The sequence below is a fragment of the Dromiciops gliroides genome, chromosome X (genome assembly GCF_019393635.1).
Source record: "Dromiciops gliroides isolate mDroGli1 chromosome X, mDroGli1.pri, whole genome shotgun sequence".
In the NCBI taxonomy this organism is placed as follows: Eukaryota; Metazoa; Chordata; class Mammalia; order Microbiotheria; family Microbiotheriidae; genus Dromiciops; species Dromiciops gliroides.
The window spans coordinates 2,473,583-2,498,202 of record NC_057867.1 but is presented as its reverse complement, the minus strand read 5'-3'; the positions used below and the strand labels follow the sequence as shown (position 1 = coordinate 2,498,202).

At 48.5% G+C, this 24,620-nt stretch overlaps 1 protein-coding gene across 2 annotated transcripts; it reads right to left on the bottom strand.

The window, feature by feature from the left end:
• Nucleotides 1-7,910: 7,910 nt before the first annotated feature.
• On the bottom strand, nucleotides 7,911-22,541 carry IGBP1 (immunoglobulin binding protein 1). Of its 2 annotated transcripts, XM_043974002.1 has the most exons (7): nucleotides 22,445-22,541; nucleotides 21,672-21,883; nucleotides 21,179-21,475; nucleotides 14,955-15,150; nucleotides 13,327-13,406; nucleotides 12,445-12,539; nucleotides 7,911-11,429 (listed from the first exon to the last, which is right to left on the bottom strand). In XM_043974002.1, exons 2-7 carry the CDS (start codon nucleotides 21,881-21,883, stop codon nucleotides 11,281-11,283), a joined length of 1,029 nt encoding a protein of 342 aa, XP_043829937.1. In that variant the 5' UTR covers nucleotides 22,445-22,541; the 3' UTR covers nucleotides 7,911-11,280. The 2 variants fall into 2 exon arrangements, with proteins under 2 accessions (XP_043829937.1, XP_043829936.1); XM_043974001.1 differs by lacking the exon at nucleotides 22,445-22,541 and having other exon boundaries at nucleotides 21,672-21,964.
• Nucleotides 22,542-24,620: the final 2,079 nt, after the last annotated feature.

The following is a 24,620-nucleotide window of genomic DNA, read 5'->3' as shown; positions in this document are numbered from 1 at the left end:
TTCCAAGTTGAGGGCTGGGATCAGGCAAGCCCTCAAAGTGGTAACTCTGGCCTACTGACCAGATTTTTGATTGTCCCCACAAGCGGAGGGGGCACACCAGATGACTATGACTGGGCTGGAGAGGGAGGGGAATTCAGGTTGGGGGCCCAGGTGTAAAGGCACTGTCCCCAGAAGGAGGAAGAAGAAACTGGGGCAAGCCAAAGGCAAGAGGACAAAGGCAAAAGAGGAGTGCCTGACTACTGGGCATTGCTGCAGGCATCAGCAGAGCAGGTGACATGGCTCCATTGTGGGCCCTTGGCTCACTTCGCATCCACCTCCAGGAGCTCAGGTGTCAAGGTCAGGAGAAGAAGGAGGAGGAAACGTGGGGTGGGGTGGGATGATTAATGCAGTGCTCTAGCAGGAAGTGTACCTTTCTCGTGAGCCGCCAGAGGCAACAAGTGTTTGGAATCTGAGGCAGCTGGAGGTGCCAGTGGTGAGACACTGAGTTTGTATTCAGAGGGTCTGGTTTTGCATTCCCTCTGTCACTGGCTAGCCACATGACCTGGACACAAGTCTCTTCCCGTCTCCAAAATGGGAAGTAGCTTGGCTGGGAAAAAGCAAAGCGGCCCCATGGACCAGGTGGTCCAATTGAGCCCAACCCACGTGCCCTCAACCACAGTACCAGCCACGGCACCAGGCCCAATCCCCTCTCTTTCTGGATGTTAAGAACATTATCTGAACAAGTCCTTTCATGCTTCTGTGGCACAGAAAACAAATTACCTTGTAGGCCTTGTCTGCTGAGTCTTAGTTGGCAGTTTCATCCATGGCAGGAAGTGCTTCTGGAATATCACCTTGAGGAAACCTCGCAGAAGGGATGTGAAAGGGCAGGGTTGTCCTCCTAGGGTCCTTCACTTCTCTCGGCTCCTTGAGGTCCTCTGACTTCAAATCCCAGGTTCCCCCACTCTCCCAAAGTGGCCTTTTCCCAAGATCCCCAAATGAGCGTATCTGAAGGAAAGAGTGGCCATTGGACTGAGACAAAGGTTTGTTTTGAGTTGTTTTTTCCCTGGGCTTGGGCCAATTGGCTGAGGGCAGAGGAGTGACTATGGACCAATTTGGAGGCTTATGAGAGAGGGGCTGAAGCACTTGGGCTCTGCCCCAGGGTCTGGGGAAGTGAGAGTCAGACCTCTCTTGGGCTTTGATATTCTTGGTGCCTCCCATGCAAGCCCAGGCTGAAGTCAGGAAGCAGGTGCTATGGGGATGGGGGTAGCGGGCAGTTCCTGATCTTTAACCACCCTCTGACTGGGGACACACTGGGCACAGGGGAGAGGGGCAGCATGAGTTTTCTTGGCCCCTCCTTCTGCCTGGCCTGGCCCAACTGGGAGAAATAAGAGGCTCTGACCAGAGAACTAGGAGTTTGACTCAGCATCCTAGGGGCAAAACAAGGGTGTACCCCATTACAAGCAGACCAGCAAGAGGAGACGCCAAGGTGAACCTTGGGCCCTCCAGTGCATTAGCCGTTCTGTGCCCTTCTGTCATTCCTTGCCAACCCTCATCATGGGGACAAGAAAACTCAGGCTTGGATCAGGAGGGTAACCCCCCATTGCCCCCACTTTGAAACCCAAGCAGAAGAGCCCTGCCCTTTGGCACTCCCTGCTTAGGGCCAGACATCCCCTCCATGGAAGAGGAGAGATGAAAGCCTGGGGGCAGGTGAGGTGGCAATGGTGGAGGGGAGAGGCAGGGGGGTGAAGGAGGTCTGGCTTCCCAAGTTCCTGTGCTTACTCCCCTGGACCAGCTATACAACATCTCACTAGCACCTGGTTAGCAAGAACGTGGGCATTGATCTGCATATTTCTGTACCTTCATTTCCTCTCCCCACTCACTTCTCGATTCTTGCAATTTGGCTTCCAACGCTAGCACTCAAGTAAAACTCTTCTCTCCAAGGATAGCCTGGCGTACACAGGATCTCTCTTTGTTGCTCAGTTCAACAGTCTGCCTTCAGCCCTTGCTCTTCTTGATGGCTCGATGTCAGTTCAGTGGCTTCTCAAACTATTGGCCATTTCCCTGACCCTCCCTGCCCCCTGCTTACCTTCTTCCCTCTTTGGTGATATTTTCTCCTCCACCAGTTGTGACTGCTCTATTCTGCTCCTTCTCCTGACTATTTCTTGGGCTCTTTTGCTGGAGCACCACCCATGTCCTGCTCCTTAATGATGAGTGTCCGCCAATGATCCATTCTGGGACCTCTTCTTTTTTTTTCTACTAAGAGGGTAGATCCTAGCGATCTCATCACCTCCCAGGGAGAGGTTCAATTTTCAATCGTCACCTCTTGCAAGACGAGCCTCCAGACCTCATCTCTCTCGAGTTCTAATACTGCATCCCCAACAGTCTCTTGGACATTTCGATCTGGATGTCCTCTAAACACCTCAAATTCAACATGGTCAAAAAAGCTCATCTTCCTCCTTAAATCCACCTCTCTTTTGAACTTCCCTGCCTCCATTGAGAGTAGCACCATCATTCCACTCAGCGAGGTTCACAATCTTGGAGTCATCCATGACTTTCCCTCAGGCTCACCACCTGCTCACCCCACCCCATATATACTCGAAGGTCATCTTATTGCTTCTACTTCCAACATCTTTTGCACGTGGACCCACGTGTCCAGCAGACAGAAGGAAGTGCCTGCTCTTAGGGCACTTAGCTACGCCTACATGCTCCTTCAGAACAGTCCGTAAGCCATTGGAAGAGGACTCCATAACAACTTTGCTCTACAACAGCCCGGCCTCATTTTGTCCCTCTGAGGATTACGTGGAAGCTCAGAGAGGTTGTGGGGCATAGCTAAGGTGACAGGACCTGGATTTCTGGATCCCAGGGTTGGGGATGGGATCCTGTTCCTTCCTTACCTCCTGGAGGTCTGACTCTTGTCTTCAGTCCCTTGTTCTCAACCTTTCTAGCACCAGCAATAGAGTGAAAAAGCAGAGAGGAGAAATACATGGGCTTCAAGGATCAGTTAAGCTCAGAGTTGCCCCGTGGTATTCAGGAGTGGTCTTAGAATAGAATAGAATAGAATAGAAAAGAATAGAATAGAATAGAATAGAATAGAATAGAATAGAATAGAATAGAATAGAATAGAATAGAATAGAATAATATATACTGGCACGAGCCAATCCAGCAAGCTCTCTGAAGCCAATGCCCTCACTTTGCAGATCAATGAATCAACAAATATTCATTATTGACTGGTTAGGCCCTGGAAGAACTCCAAAATTTAGCTAGGGCATAGTTCTTGCCCTTAGGGAGCTTACAGTCCAGTAGACGGACAACACATGACTATAATAATAATGATGCACACTATTACATGCTAAGTACGCTTGTTCAATTGCTTCAGTCAAGTCTGGCCTCATTTGGAGTTTTCTTGGCAAAGATATTGGAGTGGTTTGCCACTTCCTTCTCCAGTTCATTTTACAGATGAGTGAAGTGACTTGTCCAGGGTCACACAGCTAGGAAGTGTCTGAGATTGGATTTGAACTGAGGAAGATGGGTCTTCCTGACTCCAGGCTTGACATTCTATCCACTGTGGCCCAGTGAATACATTAGAAAGGTGTGGGGTTGGAGGGACAAAGTCCTTTTCACCTGAGACAGTCAGGGAAGGTATCCTGAAGGCAGCAGCATTTCACTTGGGCCTATGATGGTTAGGGGTTCGACAGGAGGGAGAGCATTACAGGCACATGGAACACTACAAGAAAAGGCACGAAGGTGTGAGGATGTGATAGCTCTTTCAGTGGTGTCATTTGACTGGCTGGAGGTGTATGTGGAGGGTAGGGGGATGCTGGATTGTGCAGGGCCTAGAACGCTGGGGAAAGAGAGTTTGAACTTCCCTCAGGAGACAGTGCAAAGCCACTGAACATTTTGGAGCGACGGACATGGCCAGCTAGGAAGATTGCCCTCATTAGCTAGATTATTCAGGAGAGGCAGATTGGAGGAAGGGAGGTGGTGGAGTGAGGAGAGGAAGGTAAAGAAACTCTTGCAATTGGGCCAGTGTGTGGCAATGGGAAGAGAGGAGATGGATTTAAGATACTGGGGAAATAGACCCGACAGGACTTGGCAAATGACTGGGATGTGAGAGATGAGGACAAAGATAATATCAAGGTTATGAACACAGAAGCCTGGTTGAAAGCTGGGCAGACAAAGTGAAGGAAGGAAGGAAAGAAGGAGGGAGGGAGGGAGGAAAAGATTTGGAAGAATGAGTCTGGTATCAGACATGTTGAGTTTGAGGTGCTGATTCAGGTTTTGAGTGGAGATGTCCCGTAGGTAGTTGGACATGAGGGTCTGAGGCTCATAAGAGAAGGGTTGGAGGTTTCTAAAGAATCACATAGAGGTGGGAACTGAAATCATGAGTGTGAATGAGATTACCAGGGGAAAGCGTGTACAGAGAAGAGGAGAAGACCAAGGCAAAGTTGGGTGGTACAGCAGGTAGAGTGCCTGGCCTGCAGGATGGTAGACCTGAGTTCAAATCCAGCCTCAGACATTTACTAGCCATGTAACCCTAGGCAAGTCACTTCAGGTGTACCTCAGTTTCTTCCACTGTGAAATGGGGATAATCACAACACCCACCTCCTAGGATTAAATGAGATAAAATTTGTAAAGCACCTGGTACATAGTAGCCACTTCATAAATGCTTGTTTCCTTATTCTACAGAAAAGCTTCTGGGGAAACACTAATTAAAAGATCAGGATGAGGGGCAGCTAGGTGGCACCGTGGATAAAGCACCGGCCCTGGATTCAGGAGGACCTGAGTTCAAATCTGACCTCAGACACTTGACACTTACTAGCTGTGTGACTCTGGGCAAGTCACTTAACTCTCATTGCCCCACCAAAAAAAAAAAAGGATCAGGACGAGGAAGTGGAGCCAGTGAAGGGAAGAAGTCATCAGAGAGGTAGGAGGAGGGGGAACCAGGCACTTGTGAGGTTTCAAGGCACATAAGTGGAAAGAAACCAATAAAAGCATGTGATCAATAATGCTAAAAGCAGTCAGTAAGATAGAGGCTAGCAAAAGGCCTTCGGGTGTGGTGAAAGGGAGGTCACTGACAGTCATCTTGCCCCAGTCTCAAGGGCCTCATGGAAAGAGCTGAGCCAAAACGAAGAGGAGGTACCAGGTACGCCACAGTCATCAGTTAGGACTAGTTCAAGCGTGGTCTTGGGGAGGTCAACCAACCAAAGCACCTGCAGTAGAGCCTGTAGGCTCAATTCACCCAATCTTCGATGAGGGCCTGCTCAGTTCTAGGTCATGTGCTAGGTGCTTCAGAGGACACAAAATTGAGTATGTTACCATGACTTCTCCAGGAGCTCACATGCTACCGGGGAGATAAAACAAGGCAGATTTGTCTTAGAGACGTGGGATGAAGAAGTGGTCTGAGTCATCAGGGCTAAATGTGAACCGGGCCCCATTATAGCCAAGGTGCATTCCTGGGGCATGGGGCATGGGGCAGGGCCTCCAGGGCAAAGGCAAAGGCTGCACTGTGACCTCCTAGAGCACATGGGTGAATCCTGAAAAGGCTTGCTGGCTTGCATTCCCCCACTCAAACAGGAAGTACTAGCAGGGTTCCTTCCCTGTGGGGGGCCTAAGTTTCATAGACCACACTGCATTGGGAAAGCCTGGGTTCGTGACAAGTGTCTGAAGATGGAGGCTGGCTAGTACAGGCATTGGCCACATATGTTTACAGATGGATCATAAAGTCAGGCTATTTGGAGTCATATAGAAAAGAGAAAACTGAAGCCTGAGACCCCAAATGATAAAACTAGCAAATAGTAAAGCTGGGATTTGAACCCAGGGACCCCCAAATGTAGGGTTTTCACTATATTCTGCCTCTCGAATGGCAGCTAGATGGCAGGCCTGGAGTTGGGAAGGCTCATCTTCCCGAATTCAGATCTGCCTGGGTGACCCTGGGCAAGTCACTTCACCTTGTTTGCCTCAGTCTCTTCATCTGTCAAATGAGCTAGAGGAGGAAATGGCCAAGCACTCCAGTGCCTCTGCCAAGAAAACCCCAAAGGGGGGCACGAAGAGTCAGACATGACTGAACGACTGTCTCCCTAAGAAGCTCCGAGCACTGGCTTTCAGATGGCTGTGGAGCTCCCAGGCCCTTTCAAACATTGCTATACCATCTTCTGAGCAACCCCAACTCTGCCCTCTTCTCCACCCCCTTCTGTTCAAATTCGCTGTAACTTGGTAGGGCTGGGGGCTTTGGATCATGTATGTATCTAGAAGTTGGAAGGGACCTTATATTATCTAGGCTAAATCCTTCCATTTGGACGAGGAAACTGAGTCCCAGAGAGGTTCAGTGACTTGCCCAGGGTCACACAGCTTGGATTCAAAGCCAGGTCTTGGGGGCAGCTAGGTGGCGCAGTGATAAAGCACTGGCCCTGGATTCAGGAGGACCCGAGTTCAAGTCTGACCTCAAATACTTGACACTAACTAGCTGCTGACCCATGGCAAGTCACTTAACCCCCATTGCCCCATCCCCTCCCCAAAAGAAGTTTGCTTTAAAAAAAAAGAATGAAACTGACTTATTAAAAAAAATGGGGGCAGCTAGGTGGTACAGTGATTAAAGCACCAGCCCTGGATTCAGGAGGACCCGAGTTCAAATTTAGCCTCAAATACTTGACACTTATTAGCTGTGTGACCTTGGGCAAGTCACTTAACCCTCATTGCCCCACCAAAACAAACCAAAACCAAAACCAGGTCTCTCTTGACTCCAGGACCACAGCATGTGACAGAAGAAGGAATTGCAATTTTGGAGTTCGCTGCAGAAACCCAGCTTTGAATCCCATCTTGAACACTTCCAAGTTGTGTGTGCCCCTAACCCTGAGCTTCCTTAACTGACTGATGGGGATCTACTGCTTGTGACATCTACCCCACCGAGTGCTTCCCAGGAAAGCGTTGTAACCCTTAATGGGGATAGCAATGGGAGCTCTCGTTACAAAGGGAATAACACACCTCCAAGAGGTGTCATAGAATTGAAGAACTGCCTTGGGGGTCCTATGGAAAGAGAAGAGACAAAGACACTTTGGAGGTGCCGGTTATGCAGAAATCTACCTGCTCCAACCAGCTCCCAGTAGGGTCCCCAGGGTCACAAGGCCTGCAGAAGGCTAGGTGTTCTATCACTGCTTTTCTTTGTTGGGTATTCCCAGAACGTCAGCTCTTCCTCTGAGCTGCTGGGAGACAGGAAGGACAGGAGAGGAGGGTGTCATAAGTTTTGGAGGCCCAATGATGCCTAAGGGGTGGTCTGGGTTTAGGGATTTTATGGACTTCTGGCTTCTTGGTGGATGTATTACAGTAACTGGGCTTTAATGAGCAGCAAATTCTGCCCTTATCTGAGCTTCCAGCCAGTTTTCTAAAGACCGAGAAGCAAAGTGATGGTCGACACAGACTCGACATGACTACTGCCATCAACTTTCAGCCTTCCTTTCTTCTTTCATGGCTGGCTTCACTCCCTGTGTTTCTGCCCATGGGATCTGCAGCCCCCCCCCTCCCCACTGCCATACAGCTTCCACTCCCCTTCCACTCTGGACCCCATAACAGTTATTGGGAGAATAGGCCCAGGTCAGGTTCTGCGTCAGTGATCCTAGGCTGCCTGGCTCCACTTGGCATAAGTTTTGCTCCCAAGGACCTCAGGCACATCAGGATTGGTAGCAGATTGTCGAATGGAATTACCGTCTCTGGGATTCTATGCTACAAAGTCCCTCCCTTTCCCTCTTGGGGTCCCAGTTCCCCAAATATTGATCATCTGTAAGATCAGGGGGTTGAAGCAAATAGTTCCAGCTGTGACATTCTAAGATTCCCAAGTCCTTTCCCTCCTTTGGGTCGCAGGCCCCTCTGGACAACGAGACTGGGTCATGCCCAAGGGCCCTTCCAACCTTTTAGTCTTATGGACACTGATGCTAAAGTGAACCAAAACTGCTTAGGAGAGTGTTTATTTCCTACACAGATTTTTAGCAATACATTCAGTTCAATACAGCCCAAGAGCTGGACCCAGACATTTCAAAAGTCCTGGATTTTGTTATAAATCCCTTCTTCCAACAAACACATACACATGCTATCAATTACTAAACCATGGTCCTCCCGCCTCCCGCCAGAAGTTTAATAACAGCATAGGTTTGGCCTGAACTAGGCCCTATGTAGGAATGAGACCATTTTTGGTTTTTCTTTTCATGATTTCACTGTTTACCATCACCAAGTATAGTTCATTACCAACTGTCCCTTCTAGAATTATAATATGCTGAACACGTCAAGCACCAAACAATGTAATACAACATTTAATTACTAGTTTAACAGATAGGCAATGACTCATTATTGATGCAAGAGTCATTCCTGAATCAGCTGTCTTTATACAGTCAAGACCATCAACTTGTTAGAGCAAAAGTTAAAATTACTACAAAACCAGTAGAATCAAAAGGAGGAAAAGACAGAGCATGCAATTAAAACAACTGCAATCAAATTTAAACAAGTTGACTCTAAAAAATGAGAAATAAATGGAGCACAGGACATTGACAATTATTATAACAATTTCATACAGTTTTAACCAATGCAAATCAATTGCCATAATCACGAGTCTCACAGAACCCGAAAACTGCCTTAGTCAACAAACACTTGATCTATTTGCTGAGTGGAGGAATATGGCAGACGAGAACACTACCCATTTAGACTATAAACAAGTTTGTAAAAATCTTATGGAAGCAGGTGGTGGGACGTTGTGGCAGCATTTATCTCATAAAACTGGGAAGCAGTGGAAGGTTGAAGAAATGTTGGGGAGAGACCCAACTAATAGGCATCCATCCTCAGGGCACTGAAGATGAAATTGGAAGGAGGATAGAGAGATCAAAGATGGAAAATATCTGCAAGAATCTTGATTAATAACCTTTTTCCCCATCAAGGTAGCATAGCTATCCTATGTGGACTTTAAGAGCACATGAGGAAGTGGAAATGGCAATCGAAGAAAACGAAAATGAGGAAATCAGTAGGCGGCAACATCATTTGGAGTGCACTGAGAGATCGATTCTCAAGGTATCTGAAAGGGAAGATGGCTAACATATGGAAAAGCATCTCGGACTTTATTACTAAAAAAGAGGAGCAAGAAATTAAGCACAAGGGGACCCAGAGAGGATCTATAACTACTTTCCCCGCCTATATAAAATTGTCCAAGAATAATCTACACAACATAGAGTGCATACTTAATAAAGTTATTAGAAATCAGCAAGCAGGCTTTCACAATTGAAATTCCACAGAGTTATCGTCACAATCACACAACTGACAGAAAGTAGGAGATTCCACTGTGCTGTTAGTCAAATAAAACAAGCATTTGATTTGGTAGAACCAAACACCACCTCAGAAACTCTCCTCCACCTTGGCTCCTCTGCATAGATCAAGAGTAAAAGAGAACCTTGTTCCAAGATGCACTACTTAGGAATCTGCCAAGCGAGGCACAGACTGGGATATGGGTGCTCGCCAAATCTATCTGCTTCCGTCCTGGGGAAGATCTGATGCAGGGTCCAGATGGCAGAGGGGTTTTCTGGAGATGGTGATGTCCTCTACATGCTTCTACTTCATGGATGACAGGGTGTTGGTTGCTTCGAGACTCAGAACACTGCAAAGTAGAGCCTCCTAAAAGAGATCCATAAATTCCTTAAAAGAGTTAGGCCTAACACTCCATACAAGAAAACACCAAATGGATGAAGACTGCTTATTTATTGTCCAGAAGATGAGATGTAACCTAATGGACAGCATAGAGAACTCGTCCATCAGCAGATATCTGGGATGGACTTTGCAAATGGAAGACAAATTAGGCCCAGAATTGAATAGGAGGAAGAGAACAAGCTGAACTGCTTTTGTGCAACTGTAAAGTTCTTCGAATGAGCCCAAGCTTCTCCTTGAATCAAAGTCAGCCCTACCTATTTAATCCCAACGTTCCTCTTGGGGATGTGCTGCTGGGAAGTAGAACATGATAATCTCCACAGAAGCCACATCAAGGATCATCCAGGGGACAACAGAGAGGCTTCTGGTGAGCCTGAGCAGGGTCCGACACATTCTGAGCAAGGATTTCCAGAGCAGGGCATCATCAAGAAAGGTATGATTCCAAAACAGAGGTCTGTCACATACTGAGAGCAAGAGACAAGTAGCAGGCAGCTTCAACGGTATCCTCTTGATGGTCAAAGAACCCAAGGAAGAACCTTTAACTACAGTATGGACTCCCCTGTGATGATCTTAGGGAAGACACATTGGAAGGAACGGCCACACTGATGAGAAGACAGATCCTGGAGGAGTCCAAGTGCTGTGCACTGTAAGCAATTAAAACACCAGAGACGAGGGCCTGAGCCAGCCTCCCCCTCTACAAGACACGGCCAATGCTTCTGCAAAACTGTAAGCCTGTGGCTTCCAAGAAGACAATCTCTGCAAGGTCAGCTATGAATTAGCAAATGAAGCCCTTACCGCTTCTTGTAGCTACAAGGGAAGAATTTTTGACCTCAATGGACTTAAGGTGAAGGAAAGAGGTGGGCAGCAAGAGGCACCAGAAGGAGTCCCAGGATCTTGTGTCCCTGTCATAGCCTCCATGTGGGACCAAAGCAAGTGCTGGTGAGACCCCGAAGGCACGGTTGTTATTTGAAAACTGCTTCAAGTAGTGCCCGTTCTATTGTTTTCGAACGGGCTGGGACAGCTGGCCTTGGGTGTCCACCAGAGTTCACTTATGACCCTGTTGCTGATTCCTGAAAACGATGCCATGAGGCAGGGAAAATCTTGGCTCGTTTCTGTCCTCTTGTAAATATCATGGTGCCCGAAGTACTTGGAGGGCAAAAGGGGGTTGTCACCCAGGGCTGAAGGAAAGCATCCGTGGCTCCGAGTCTAGGGAATTCACTGAGCCAATTCCTCAGATCTTCCAGGGACAAGTGGCTTTTCTACAACCCAGCCTAGAAAAGGGCTTGAGTTCCAATGGAAGCTTAAGTAACATATGGGACAATTTTAAAAAAGACAATCAATCAAGCATCAATGATACAGAGCCATTTCTCATTGCCTTTTCCTGTCCACTTACTTGGGAATGTCTGGGAAACTGGGAATCTCTGCTTAAGAGTGATGCCTGCAATAGCTCTGTCAGCTCATCAGCTAGGCTACAAGTGCACACTTGGTCTTTTGACACTTTATTAAATGCACAGCAAGATGAACTGTCTCTGATGTTATTGTACACAGGAGAGGGAGGAGGGCAGGGGAGTGGGAACCTGCAGATGAAAAGTCGAGCCTCTCTGGTCCTATTACTTCCGGTTGAGATTAACCCATGTTCTGACGGTTGCCATAACCCCGTGGATGCGTGTCCTTCCAGTCGTCCCAATTACGTTTTTTGTGTAGTGCGTCTTCATCGTCCTCTTCTGATTTTGTTTCCTGATCTTCATCTTGTTCTGTCTCTTGATTGGCGTTCACTAAAAGGGGCAAAGGGAGGAAGAAAGGGTGACCATCAAGGCAAAGTTGAGCAGAACTCCCTGGAACCTCTCGGGGCCTTGTTCTATTCCGAAGGTGACAGGGGGTGAGCCCAAGCACACTAGGGGAACTCTAATGAGGATAAACAGCAGCCACACAGAACACCCAAATTGGCTCTTGTGGAGAAAAGTTTACCAGAGCTACTCTTACTCCAGAGATTCCAGTCAGCAGGTCGAAGTCCAAGAAAATAGAAAAATAAAAAAGCTATCATTGGGGCAGCTAGGTGGCACAGTGGATAGAGCACCGGCCCTGGAGTCAGGAGTACCTGAGTTCCAATCCGGCCTCAGACACTTAACACTTACTAGCTGTGTGACCCTGGGCAAGTCACTTAACCCCAATTGCCTCACAAAAAAAAAAAAAAGCTATCATTGAAAGTCCCTGTGGTGGGAGGTAAGGGGAAGAGGTAGGCATCAGAGGCACTGCAAGGGGCACAGGTGCAGTTCATGCTCCTTTAGTGAGCTCAGGGTGTTCAACCCACCATCAGACTAGCTCAAGAAATGGTTGGACCAACTAGTGCTAGCATCCATGGGGCTCAACAGAGGATGTGTGGATTGCATCGGCCAAGTCAGCTCCTCCAGAACAAGGTCCCAGGCCTAGCCACAACACTAGGTACAGGGCAACTGCTCAAGAGAAAAGAAGGCAACAGCTCACCTATTTAGGGTTTACTCTACCCCTGTGAAAGGGAAACTGTGTTCTCCTGGCTGCCCACAGCTTACCTATGCTGCCCTTTCTACTGCCTAAGGTGGGGAGGACCCCAGCTCGGAGATTCTCGAGTTCTTCTTGTTCTCTTGTTCTGCTTCTGAAGTCCTAGCACAAACCGCTTCTCCTGTTGGCTACCACTTCACACAACATGGAGCAGGAGCCCAGCAGTTTGTCCTGACCGATTCCCGGTCTCTGGAGCAGAGTACCTGGCACGCATGCCAAGTGCCTAAGCAGTGCTTGCCGAGTGACTCGTACCTGTTGTGTTCTTGAGTGTGTCCCATTTTTGGCGTTGCTCATACCATTCATTCACCGTCATGGTTGCCAGGCTTGGATAGCCAGAGCCAAATACCCTGCAGGAAGCAAATTATCGTAAGAGAGTTGAACAAAAACAGCCCCTTCCAGCAACAAGCTCTCCATTCAGACTCACCCACTGCCACCCCCAAGATAAGTAAACTGGGTTTCACTGATTAAGAGCACAGCCAGGTGGCCAGGCTTCTGGTAGAAGACGCAGCATCTTCTAGGGGAAGGACTTCAGTCTAAGAACCCACTAGAAGGGATGTGGCTGACGACAACCCAAAAGAGGCTCTACTGCAGGTTAGTCCCCCACATATCCCCAGCCAGGTCTGGGTACTGGGTCTCACAGGAACAGAGGAAGCTCCCCAAACTCTTCTTCTCTCCAGTGACCCTTTAGGAGGAAGTGCTGTTCTAAGGGCTTCAAATGAAATCCTCTGGAAATGCAGGGCTTTTAGATTTGCAGCTGAAGGGGAAGAGAGGAGGCACTGACTCTCAGAGTTGAAAGGGACCTTAGAAAGCACCTAGGCCAATCTCAAATCTGCAACATCCCCAACAAACAGTCATCCATATGGTGTGAAGATGACCATATCACCTCATTCAATGCTTCCTGCCCCGCCCTCAGGCAGTGACAAATCTTGGTAGGAAGTTTTTACTTCTTTCTGTCTCTCTTTCTTTTCTATCTTAAGTGTTAGGTTTAGGAGGAAAATGTCATGGGAACAGACTGAGCAGAGGGCAATCCCCATAGGGGAGAGTGGCACCTTTCTGTGATGCTCATCAGGTTTGTGACGTGTCGGCCCTATCGGCCTGATTGATGGCACAAGGCCCAGAAGAGGTGCTACTCACTTGGCCTGGGCAGTATCCCGGGTGAGAATAAAAGGTTTGGTTGGAGGTCTGTTCTGTGGAACCATGCGAGAAGTTGATGCCTGAAAAGGAAAAGGGATGACAGAGGTTAGTTGCTCCCACCACCACAGAGGCTCTGAGGGTTCCTGGAACCTCAGAAAGCCCTAGGTTATACTCCGGTCACTGACTATCACTCCCTATTCTCAGTCTCCCAGAAAGCGCTCACTAGAACCATTTTACTCCAAACAAACACCCAGTCTCCCTTAAAAACTGCCTCTGGGAGAAGGTCATTCCAGAGCTTTTATCCACTTCTAACCTACTTCCTTATTCTGGAACTTAAGACCATCCTCTTAGCCCTGGCTTCTGTGAGAAATGCAGCTGAGCTCACGTGCCTGCTTCCCAATCAAATGGCTGCCAACACCTAGTGCTGCCTTGCCCCTGTAAGCCCACTGAGTGTCATAAGGCTTCATCTCAGGAAGAGCTTCAAAACAGTCCTTGAGGAACCCTGGGGTGATTCCTACATTGTGCCCCACAGAAAGTCAGAGGTACTCGGACCATCTCTAGAACCTCCTTCAAAAACAATACAGTCAAAGATGAAGGGGTGAATTTCTGTCAACTCCATCACATCTGGACCCAATCTGAATGCCACACAGCGGGCTAGGGCTCTGGGGCAGAACAACAACATACATGGATCCTTGACCTTAAAACCTCAAATCCCACTGCTTTAGGTGACCTTTGGAGAGGCCTTTTGGAGAGCCTCTTAATTCCCTGATCTTTGAACAAAGTAGCTCTGGGATGGATTCTAACAGAAGCCAGGAAGTTGCTCAGATCAGAGAACTCCCAGAGCAATTAATGCAAACCAGACTAGGAAAAAGAGCCACACCTTTTTTGGGGGGGCGGGGGACAGGGAGGAGTCTCAAACTAATTAAATGTTTCTGAAGACAACTGTCAACTCAGCAAAGTTCAACCCATGCTGCAGCCAAAAGAAAGGAGCCGGCTGCCTCACTTAAGAGGACTCAATTTTTTTTTTTAAATGAAGGTTTCCCACCAATATAGCTGGACCCTTTTAGGGTAGAGAAAAGCTGGAAGCCTATGATCATGATTTGGTGTCTCCACGTCATCCATTTTAGGGTGATTTGTCATCTGTTTGAAATGAATCAACTCAAGATATGGTCGAGTACAAAACAAACCGATCTCCTGGCTTTTCCTTTCTTCCTTCCCTCGCCTCTTCTTCCCTTTCTGTCCCTTTCCTCTCCTCCCCTACTGTGTGCCACAAAAACACCACTTCTAGAAATGGGTCAGGCTCTAGGAAGGGTTAGGATACATAGCTCCAAGGCAACCACTTCAAGGACAGGAGCTACATCAACACGTCAGCTAGAGCAGGCATCCCAGGGGTGCTTGGCGAATGGCTGCTGAACGGAATTCACCCAAATATCTGCTGCCTGGCAGCTGAAGCCTCGATGGCACCACTGGGAGAATCTGTTGGGCAGATTCTCAGATTTCCCATGAGCTCACTACTAAGGTGACAAGCAAGGAAGGCCTCACGGGACCCAGCTAGCTTAACAATGACAATGAAAGCTGAGACTGAAATCGAATTTGAGGAATTCTCTATGGAGGCTCCAGGCTCCTACCTGCTTTCCTGGGTCTCGGGCTTTCAGGATCACTAGTTCTTGGTCAATGCTCTCAATCTCTTCCAAACTGATGTTGACCCACTTCTGTAAGTGAAGCAGGTAATACTCTCGGACTTGTTCATCCTCTGCTCGGCCACTTTCCACAGCAGACTCCAAAGATGCCAATTTGTTCTCCAGCTCCTTTTTCTGTTTGTATCTGTCCCACAGAATTGAATCCCACCAACATTAGTGAAGTGCCTACTATGTGCCTGCCCTGTTATAGGGGCTGGGGGTACAAAGAGAAACAAAAAAAGGAGTCCCTGTCTGCTACTAGATGAGAGAGAGATTTGTATCACAGGGGTCAGTGTCGAAGACCCAGTGACTGAAGGGATCCAGCTCACCATTTCCTTTGGAAGAGAAAATAAATCTCCTTAAGAAGACTTACTTGGGAACCTCAAAAAGGAAGCTTTATTCTGCTCCCCTCCACCCCCCAAAAAGATGACTGGAGTAAGCTCATTGACATTTTCCTAAATACAATGATCATGACAAGGTCAAGTAGAATATCAGTCCTTAACAAAATTTCTCCTCCTCTCGAGAACAAGCAAACTTAGAAAGCTGACGATGCACTACCGGGCCTTATAACCCAGAGTTCCCTTGAGCCTCAAGGAAGGAAGGGATTACTAGAAAGGGCTAAGAACTGAAGCAGGAGAAGAGACAAAGAATCTCTTCTCGGAAATTATCATCTTTAGGTTTTTAGCTCAATCTGTGGTGAATAGAATTCAATTTTCCTCCAGGACAGAGAATGCGCCCTTGGAAACTGCTTCCATTGGGGAGTTAAGCAATGTTATTAGAATCCTAATAATTCATTGGGATCTTGGAGACCACCTAGTTCAACCCCCCCCCCCCCCATGCTGGACTACTCTTGACAACATCCCTGGCATCCATTCTCAAATACTTTCAGTGATCAGGAGCTGGTCAGCCAACCAACAAATGTCTAAGCACCCAGATGCCAGGCACTGTGCTATGCTCTCCCGAACTTGAACTGTTAGAAAGGTCTTCCTTGGGGCAGCTAGGTGGCACAGTGGATAGAGCACCGGCCCTGGAGTCAGGAGGACCTGAGTTCAAATCCGGCCTCAGATGCTTAACACTTACTAGCTGTGAGACCCTGGGCAAGTCACTTAACCCCAAATGCCTTACTAAAAAAAAGAAAGGTCTTCCTTATGTCACATATATGTGTATCATATATAACATATCCATTATATACATGTCACGTATATATGGCATTTACATAGTGCTTTAAAGTTTGCAAGGCGCTTCACATGTATCACCTCATTTGCTCCTCACCACAACCCTTGGAGGTAGGTGGTATTATTGCCAATTTGCAGCTGAGAAAACTGAGGCAAACAGAAACGAAATGACTTGCCCAGGATCATCCAGCTAATTATCCAGTAATTACCCTCGACTGGATTTAAACTCGGCTCTTACTGACTCCAGGTCCAGTGCTCTATCACCCGTGGCACCACTTGGCTGTGGCCTGAAATCTATCTTTCCATTGTTTCCACCTCTGACCTTTCGAAGAGTTCAGGAGAAATATTCCAATCGATCAGCAAGTACATATCAGTACCTATTATGTTCTGGACACTGCTAGACCCTAGAGCAGCATATACAAAAGTGAGACACAGACTCCAACCACTTCCAGGTAAGCAAATACCTGGGAATAAATAAGGAAACACAAAGTAAATAATCATGTGGGGAGAGGGACAGTCTGGGAAGACTTCCTGGAGAAGGAGGGCCTAGAGCCACATGGATGGCCTTTGGAATACCTCAATTTAACACCCAAATTGCCTCATTATTTTTTTTCAGGCTAAGTCATGGTTCTTTGACCCATTCTCCTAACATAGCCTCCAGACCCTTTGTCATACAGATCACCCTCCACTGGATGCCTGTGTAACTAGGTTCAACGGCGTGATCTTGGGAATCCATGGATACTCTTTAAGGCAACATAAGACTGTGCTAGTTTATTTCTCCCAACATACTCTTGCAGTTGGTAACATCTGCTTGTTGAAATAGGTGAACTGAGATCTGCCTGCATGGGCAGAGGGAGCAACCACACCAACGGTAATTCAGGTCTCAGGAAATGTCCTATCACAATAAGCAACCGATTGCTGGGCAACTGGACTTCAAGGCTAACACATCTGGCCAGACCCAGAGAAGGCCTCAAAAGGATGTTGGCTAGCCTTATCACTCTCACCACTTGGCCCTTCTTCAGCCAAATGGCTTCTTCCTATGAAAGGTACAGAGCCCAGTATTCCCGCTACCTAACAGGAGCACCCCAACTCACCAGGCTTCTGGAACCATGGAGAAATGGCTTCATTTCTAGCAGCTGGACTACTCCAATCAATTCTGTTTCTACTCCACCTCTCATGCAACCCTAGGGAGGCAGGGCCTCTGTGGCCAAACCCTCTCTGTTGTCCCCAAATCACCACAAGGCCCAATGAAGTGAGGCTGCCCACTGAAATTCAGTTTGAAATGCCACTTAACCCCAAGATTTCTCTGCAGCAGACACTACATTCTGAATGCCCTCCATCATTTCAAAAGGACTGCTAGGTGACACAGGGTTAAAAACAACATCCCTTGGGAGCTAGGCTTTGGTGCAGTGATGAGAGCACTAGGCTGGGATCCTGGGTAATTCATCTCACTTCTGTCTGCTTCAGTTTCCTCCTTGGGTGAAATGGGGATAACAGTAGCCCCTCCCTCCCAGAGCTGTGGTGAGGATCCACTGAGATCCTATTTGTAAAGTGCTTAGCACACATAGGAGACACTATATTCCCTTCCCATTCCACTTGCGGGCTCTCTCCCATGCAGACAGGAAGAGATGAGAAACATGGAGGAACTGGAAACAGAGTAGCAACTCCAGTAACAACAGTATCTTGTAATACTCTAGGAGGTTGGAAAAACCGAGGGATGCAAAGTGTCAAACTCTCACGACAATGTTGCATCTTAAATAGCCCTTCTTCCACAGGCTCTTAGGCTCCCACAGACAGTGCCTTAGGCCTGCATTCACAAACTGCCAGCCTGGCCCCACCACCCCTGCACCATGGCCAACTCACTCTATTCACCCCAACCTGGCCATCCTGTCACCAGCAGTCGTGCCATCCATAGCACGAGAATGCCAATGCTTTCTTCCCCATCTCAGAGATGAGACAAGCAGCCAGGACAGCACAGGCTTGGACAAAAGCTGCAAATGGTCTATGAGCCAAGGGCCAGACAAGTTCTGCAGAGAAGTTCCTCGCCAGCCTGGCAGCTGGGGATTGCCAATATCTTATGGCACAGAGGGCTGGCAATCTCGGTTGGTGGGAGTCCCCATAATGACAAAATCAGACTCTTGACAGAAGATGGAAACAGGCACAAGGAACTAAGGACAAAGGCAAGAGTAGGCTTGGTAAGAATGGCAGGAATACTCCAACCCAGAATGATCTGAGGCTAGTGCTAACTAGTAAAGGACATAGGAAAAGCTACACTGGGGATGAAATATTCCAGAGAGAGCTTCGGCCTGGCATGATTCAGCAACTACTATAATGGACGACCAAGAAAGAGAAGAACTAGTGGACTGATGATGCTTCTATCTGCTCTGCCAAGGACACTGAGGGAAGCACAATAATGGAGTATAATCAATCACTCATTCATTAATCTGCCTGAACTGGGGTCTGAGTTCTTCAGCTCTCTTCCACCTTTAAACCTGTACTTTTTAGACTCTGAGGGATAGAACAGAACGAAGGAGCTAAAATGCAAGACAAGAGATGGTACAAGATCAACTAGCTGCTTTTTCAAGAACTTCCAGTTACCAGGCCTAGAAAACTACTAAAAGAACTAGCAGGTGATCTTGGAAAACTCATGGGGAATAGAAGAGGCACCACGAGACTGGAAAGAGGCAAATATATCCTGATTTAGAGAAAGGGGAAGAATGTGGCAGTATTTGCAAACTACAGGCTGGTAAGCTTGAGTCCGATTCCAAACAACATTCTAAAATGTATTACGAAAGAGATGGTTTGTAAACATTTAGAAAGGGAAAGGTGACCCTTAAGAATCTACAGGGCGGGGGCAGCTAGGTGGCACAGTGGATAGAGCACCGGCCCTGGAGTCAGGAAGACCTGAGTTCAAATCTGGCCTCAGACACTTGACACCTACTAGCTATGTGACCCTAGGCAAGTCACTTAACCCCAAATGCCTCACCAAAAAAAAAAAAAAAAAAAAGAATCTATAGGGCTTCATCAAAGATCGGATATTCCGAACTAACCTACACATGCTTTTTTTTGGACAGGGTTAGCAGATGGGTAAATTAGGGAATGTTAGAGACAAAAATAACTTGGATTTTAGAAAAGCCCTGAACAAGATGCTATACTAAGTGGAAAAAAAGGCAAACCAGTCCTCAAGGAGCTTACAATCTAACGGGGAGACAACAAGCAAGTGATTATGGACAAATAAGATATAGACAGGATAAATCAGAGACTTCATAGACCTGAGAATCATCTTCTGAGGTCATAATTGAATCCATGGAAGCTGATGAGATCACTGAGAGAAATGGTATAGATGGAGAAGAGCAGTCCAGAAACATGAGACAAATTGGGGTCCCTGATTAGAGATAATGTGCAAGGGAAGACCATGAAGCAGAAAGCTTCCTAAGGAATAAGTGGGTGGGAGGTCCAACAAAGGGAAATAAGGGAGCCATCTTTGTCAAATTGTCTATCACTAAAAAAGGCTCTTGAAACCATGATGGGGCAAATTTTGGATAAAATCTATAATTATCACCACCTAGGGAAGGTGGGTAGTTGGAATGGGTTCTAACAAAGTTGGTAGGCTGACCGCTCGCTCCTTGGTTGAAGCATATGCATCACATGCCTGAGACACCAGGCAACGTGGTAGCACAATTATGGGTGGTGCCAAAGGTTCTGGGTTATAATCAGCCTACCAAGGCATGGACAGAGTACTACAGCAAACCTCGTCAGGAAGGATGTTAAAGTGCAAGTGGTAGAGAAGCCCATCATAGGTAAGCTCTCCTTTAGGTAAAGCCATCATTCCAGCTTAAAGAGTATACAACTGGGCCTGAGTGGAAGTGTCCCATGCCTGATGCTGGTACTTAACCAGAGGCTGGATATGATCACATCTCAAGGCTGCTTTAGAGGACATTCCTGCTAAGGAATAGAAGAACTATTTGATCAGAGTTTGGCTTTCTCAACCCAGATTCATCAAGAGATGGCTTTGCGGGAGGTCACACTGGTAGGCCCTTTAAGACCTATAGTTACGGCACCTAACACGGACACGTTTCCACAACAGAAAAACCCAGCCCCCAGGGTTCTTTTCAAAGTTCCACTGGGTGCCCCTTGGGTTCCAGCTCTACTAAGAGACCCTCAGTCCCAGCTGGCACTTTGAGTGCATCCTGAATAGATCTCAGTCCTTCTGGCACAGATGAGAAGCAACAACATGAAGTCAGTGTTGGTTGCTTCCCATCCTTCAAAGTTTCTTCCTGGGAGGGAGACAGGGAATAGAAGCTGAGTCCTGAGATGATTTAGGCTGATGACAAATCCCCAGATCTTAAGAAGTGGGAAGGGACCTCAGAGGTGATTTAGGGTAACCCACATCTGAAGCAGCCTGTCTATAAGATACACGACTATTCCCAAGACTTCAGAAAGCCTCAAATTCCCCCTTTTCACTGAATTTCATAACATGCTCATGTGTTAGTGGGAAGCCTCCATTTTTCAGATGGAGAACTCAAGTCAGAATTTGATTTACTCAAGACCTCACAGAATGAGTATTTGTTTTAGAACAAACTTCTGGGTTCAGATCCCCAGTAGACCTGCTAATGAATACACTGGGGTAAGCCTCCTCTCTTCTCTGGCCATCAGTTTTCTTCTCTATGAAACGAGGGAACCAGACTAGCTGGTTACCAAGGGCCCTTTCAGCTCTTATAACTCATGGCTATGACACATAACGCACAGCTGGACGGAGCCAGACTCAAGTCCTCAAAACAAAGGAGCCAGTGTTCTTTTCACTAGACACTGGTTTCCATGGTAGGGGTTAGGAGAGCCATGTCAACAAAGGCAGTAGCCTCTCCCAAGGCCCTGAGATCTCTGCTTTCCCCAGGCTTGGTCAGGGGGAAAGCCCTTAACAGTCAACTCCTTTTGTGGGTCTCCCTCAAAACACGCAGCACCCCAGGGGACTCTGACAAGTCCCAGCCACTGACTCACCTTTCTATTTTGGCTTGGCGATGGGATGCCATGGCAACAAGGCTTTGCTGGCTCCCCGAGGGCCCGTCCACCGATTTTTTACCAGGGGTGTTGTCCTGGGTTTGGGGAAGCTCAAACTTGGCGATTTGGTAGTTGTGACATTGCTTTAAAAAGTTCACGAAATGGGCTCGGGCGGCCTGTACTTGTTCCAGCCGGTGGTTGAAGTTGACCTGCTTCAAGGTGAGGGCTCCCTGGAGGGCTGGCACCAACAGATACTTGAGATCGGTGGAAGCGATCTCCTCCAGGTCTTCGTTGGAGCTGCGGGGAAAGTGGGGAGGAGGCTGAGCCCGAGCTGTCACTGCAGCTCGCTCGGCCGGCACCCCTGGCCCCCGCGCGGGCTCCGAGTCCTGGCCTCGCCCGTCAGTGACAGGAGGCCCGGGCACTGCGGAGAGCCCGGCCAGCCCCTCTGCTCTTCGGGCCGGGGCCCACCCCCCAGCCCCTCTCCCTCTCTCACCTGAACAGGTCAAGCTGCGCCATCATGCGGGATGCCTTGTCCAGGCTCTCTAAGCCCTGCTTCACCTTCTCTTGGATGAACCTGGAGTTGGTCGACTCGTTGGTGTCCTCGACCTCACTTAGGAGCCGGCGGCCGGTCTCTAGCAGCTGCGGCAGTCGCGGCCCGGCCACCTCCTCTTCTTCTTCGGTCGCCGCAGCCACCGCCTCCGCCATCTTGGGGAAGGACGGAACCAGCGGTCATCTACTTCCGGGGTCAAAGGGTACTCGCTTTCCGGCCGTACCGGAAGGGCCGCCATGTTGTTTTCCCACTCACAGGCCGGGTTGGGGGTGGGGCGGGGGACCGGGACGGGGGGAGCAGCCGCCTTCCCTCTCCGCCCCCCCCCCCCCCACCTCCCGTCACTCGCCGCCGCCACCGCGGCCCGGTCTGCGTCCCGCCTCGCCCTGCCCCGCGGCCACAGGCCCAGCCCATCTCGGGCGCAGGCACAACCCACCGCGGAGTGACTGGCAGACTACGGGGCGGGGGCGTGCGCGCTCGCGCGCGCGCCCGCCGCCGCCGCCGTCGCCGCGGAGTGCCGCGGAGTGCCGCGAGCCAGATGCGCACAGCGCCACCGGGCGGCCGGAGGTAGGGTTAGGAGGTGAGGACGGGGCCTCGGCCCGCGGGGCTCAGCTCCGGCTTTGCTCTGGGAGCGCCGCCCCGGGGGGGCGGAGGGAGGGGGGGCCCAGGAGGCACTTCCCTCACCCCCCCCCCACCCCCTCCAATGTTGCTTCACTTACTTGATCTGAGCTCCCCTCCTACTCGAGCTCTGTGGTTCTGCTGTGCCAGCTAGGAGTGCCAGCTGACATTTCCATGGACTTCATTTAAAGCGATCAAAGCACTGGGCATGCGCCATTTCATTGACCGCTCCCAAGAGCCCCTGGAGCTAGGTTCTGTGTGGGCAGGTGAAGCGAGTTGCTCCTGGCCACTCCGCTAGGTAATCCTCAGAGACCAGGTTCAAACCCATGCATGCCTGATTTTATTTTATTTATTATTATTATTATTTTTGGCATGCTTGATTTTAAACGAGGGCCTTGGCTAGCATCTAGAGGATCCTGTGACTCCGGGGCCAGTGCCGTAGATACTAGGTCATACTGCCTCCTGAATGAATGAATGAATGAATGAAGTCCATGAATACTCACTTATAGTACGTGCTCTCCCTTAGTAAGCGAGTTGCAGAGGGGATTCCGACTCAGACGCCTTCCCAGGTTCCTTCTAGGCTTCTGTGGTTCTGTGACACATAATAACTAGTAACAGACAAAGGCAATTTCATCATGCAAGCAAACATTAAGCGCCTCCTGATACGGATACAAATACAAGGGTGAAACACACCAAGCATTTTCTTAAGCCCCTACCACGCACCGCACTGATGTGACAAGTTGTGGTACGGGAATTTAACCGAATCTAACCAGGGGAAAGTGATATAAATCCCAAAGTGACGCCATATCTGTCCTCAAGGAGCTCCCGTTTCCCTGAATCAGAGCCCCAGCCCCTTGACTCCCAAGCCCAGTGTCGTTTCTCCTTCCTCCACGAGGTTCCTTACTCCAGTGGATCCTAATTCTGGTAACAAAACCATTTCTGAGGGGCACTCGAGTGGGGAGCACAGCGAGAAAAGCTGAGAATGTGCATGGTCTGCACTGGTGCTCGTGAGGCACCAGACGAAGATCGCTTAGGTTAATCCTGCTCCTGGAACCCTTTAGCCCTTTCTCTCCTGCTTCAGCTAGGACCTTCCGCCAACAGTCCTTCTTCCTTCCTCAGGAATCCTCAGTCTGTCTCTTCCTGGCCACTGGCTCCTTCCCTTTTGTCTGCAAAGGTCCTCGGGCATCCCCAGTTCTGAACAAATCTTCCCTTAATTTACCTCACCTCCCCCCACAACCTCCTTCATTGCTACTCTTTGGGAAATGTTTGCAATCAGTGTTCCCACTACTTCCTTACTCACTCTCTTCTCCATTCAGGATTCTTTCCCCACTGTCGAGATTGCTTTGAAAGCTTGCCCATTGGGACCAGTCTTGAAATCCGAGTTGTTGGGGTTTTTTTAAAGTCCAACTCCTCCTTTTTGACTTCTCCCTCCTACTGACTGCTTTGTTTCCATGGCTCCACGGAGGCCACACTTTCCTGATCTTCCTTTTCGTCTGCTGAGTTTGCCTTCTGCCTCCTCAGCCTCCTCTGGACCCTTTAATAGCATGTGCCCCATGGGCTTTCCTCTGCTCATTTGGATCTGCACATGCTCCCTTGGCAGGCTCTGCCCGTGACTCCCAACTAGGAGTCTTCGGACCCGACCTTCTTCACCGTCATGTGTCTGGGACACCTCCACCTGAGGCTCTCACTACCACTTTAAGTGAAGGAGGGACCAAACAGCATTTCTTAACTTGCCTATTTGAGTGCAGCTTACCTGAATCCATGTGGAATTCCTTCCTCCTTCCCTGCAGTGCCCTGTGAGGGCAGGAACTACCTTGGTTTTTCCTTTGTATTCTCTGCATACACATAGTAGCTACTGGGCTTTGTTGTTGTTGGGGTTTTTTTAGTAGCTACTGTTAATAAGAATGTATGGACCACCTGGATTTGATGGAGCTGCCTTATTATCCAAAAGAGTTTTATGAAACTCTGGATTAATAGGAGCAAAATGCCCTTCAACTGAACTCCAAACTGAACCCAGATAGCTAGTAGATAAGTCTCTATCTGGTGACTTCTTTCCCCAGGATAGTAAGTCCCTATCTTGTGGAGACATCCTTGCCAAATTCTTTTTTGGGATCTTCTAATCTTATCATGGTGCTTCTGTATTTCTTCCATACTTGTTATAACTGAAGTTGTTAAAACTGCTTTGTATCACATCCATTCTTGTTACAGTATTTGCTTTTTTTTTTTTTTTTTTGGTGAGGCAATTGCGGTTAAGTGACTTGCCTAGGGTCACACAGC

Coding starts and splice junctions, on each gene's coding strand:
- IGBP1 (XM_043974002.1), bottom strand. CDS start 21,883: ATGGCGGAGGCGGTGGCTGCGGCGACCGAAGAAGAAGAGGAGGTGGCC. Junction 15,151..21,178: donor CGCCAAGCCAAAATAGAAAG/GTGAGTCAGTGG, acceptor TCTGTGGGACAG/ATACAAACAGAAAAAGGAGC. Junction 12,540..13,326: donor CGGGATACTGCCCAGGCCAA/GTGAGTAGCACC, acceptor TGCTTCCTGCAG/GGTATTTGGCTCTGGCTATC.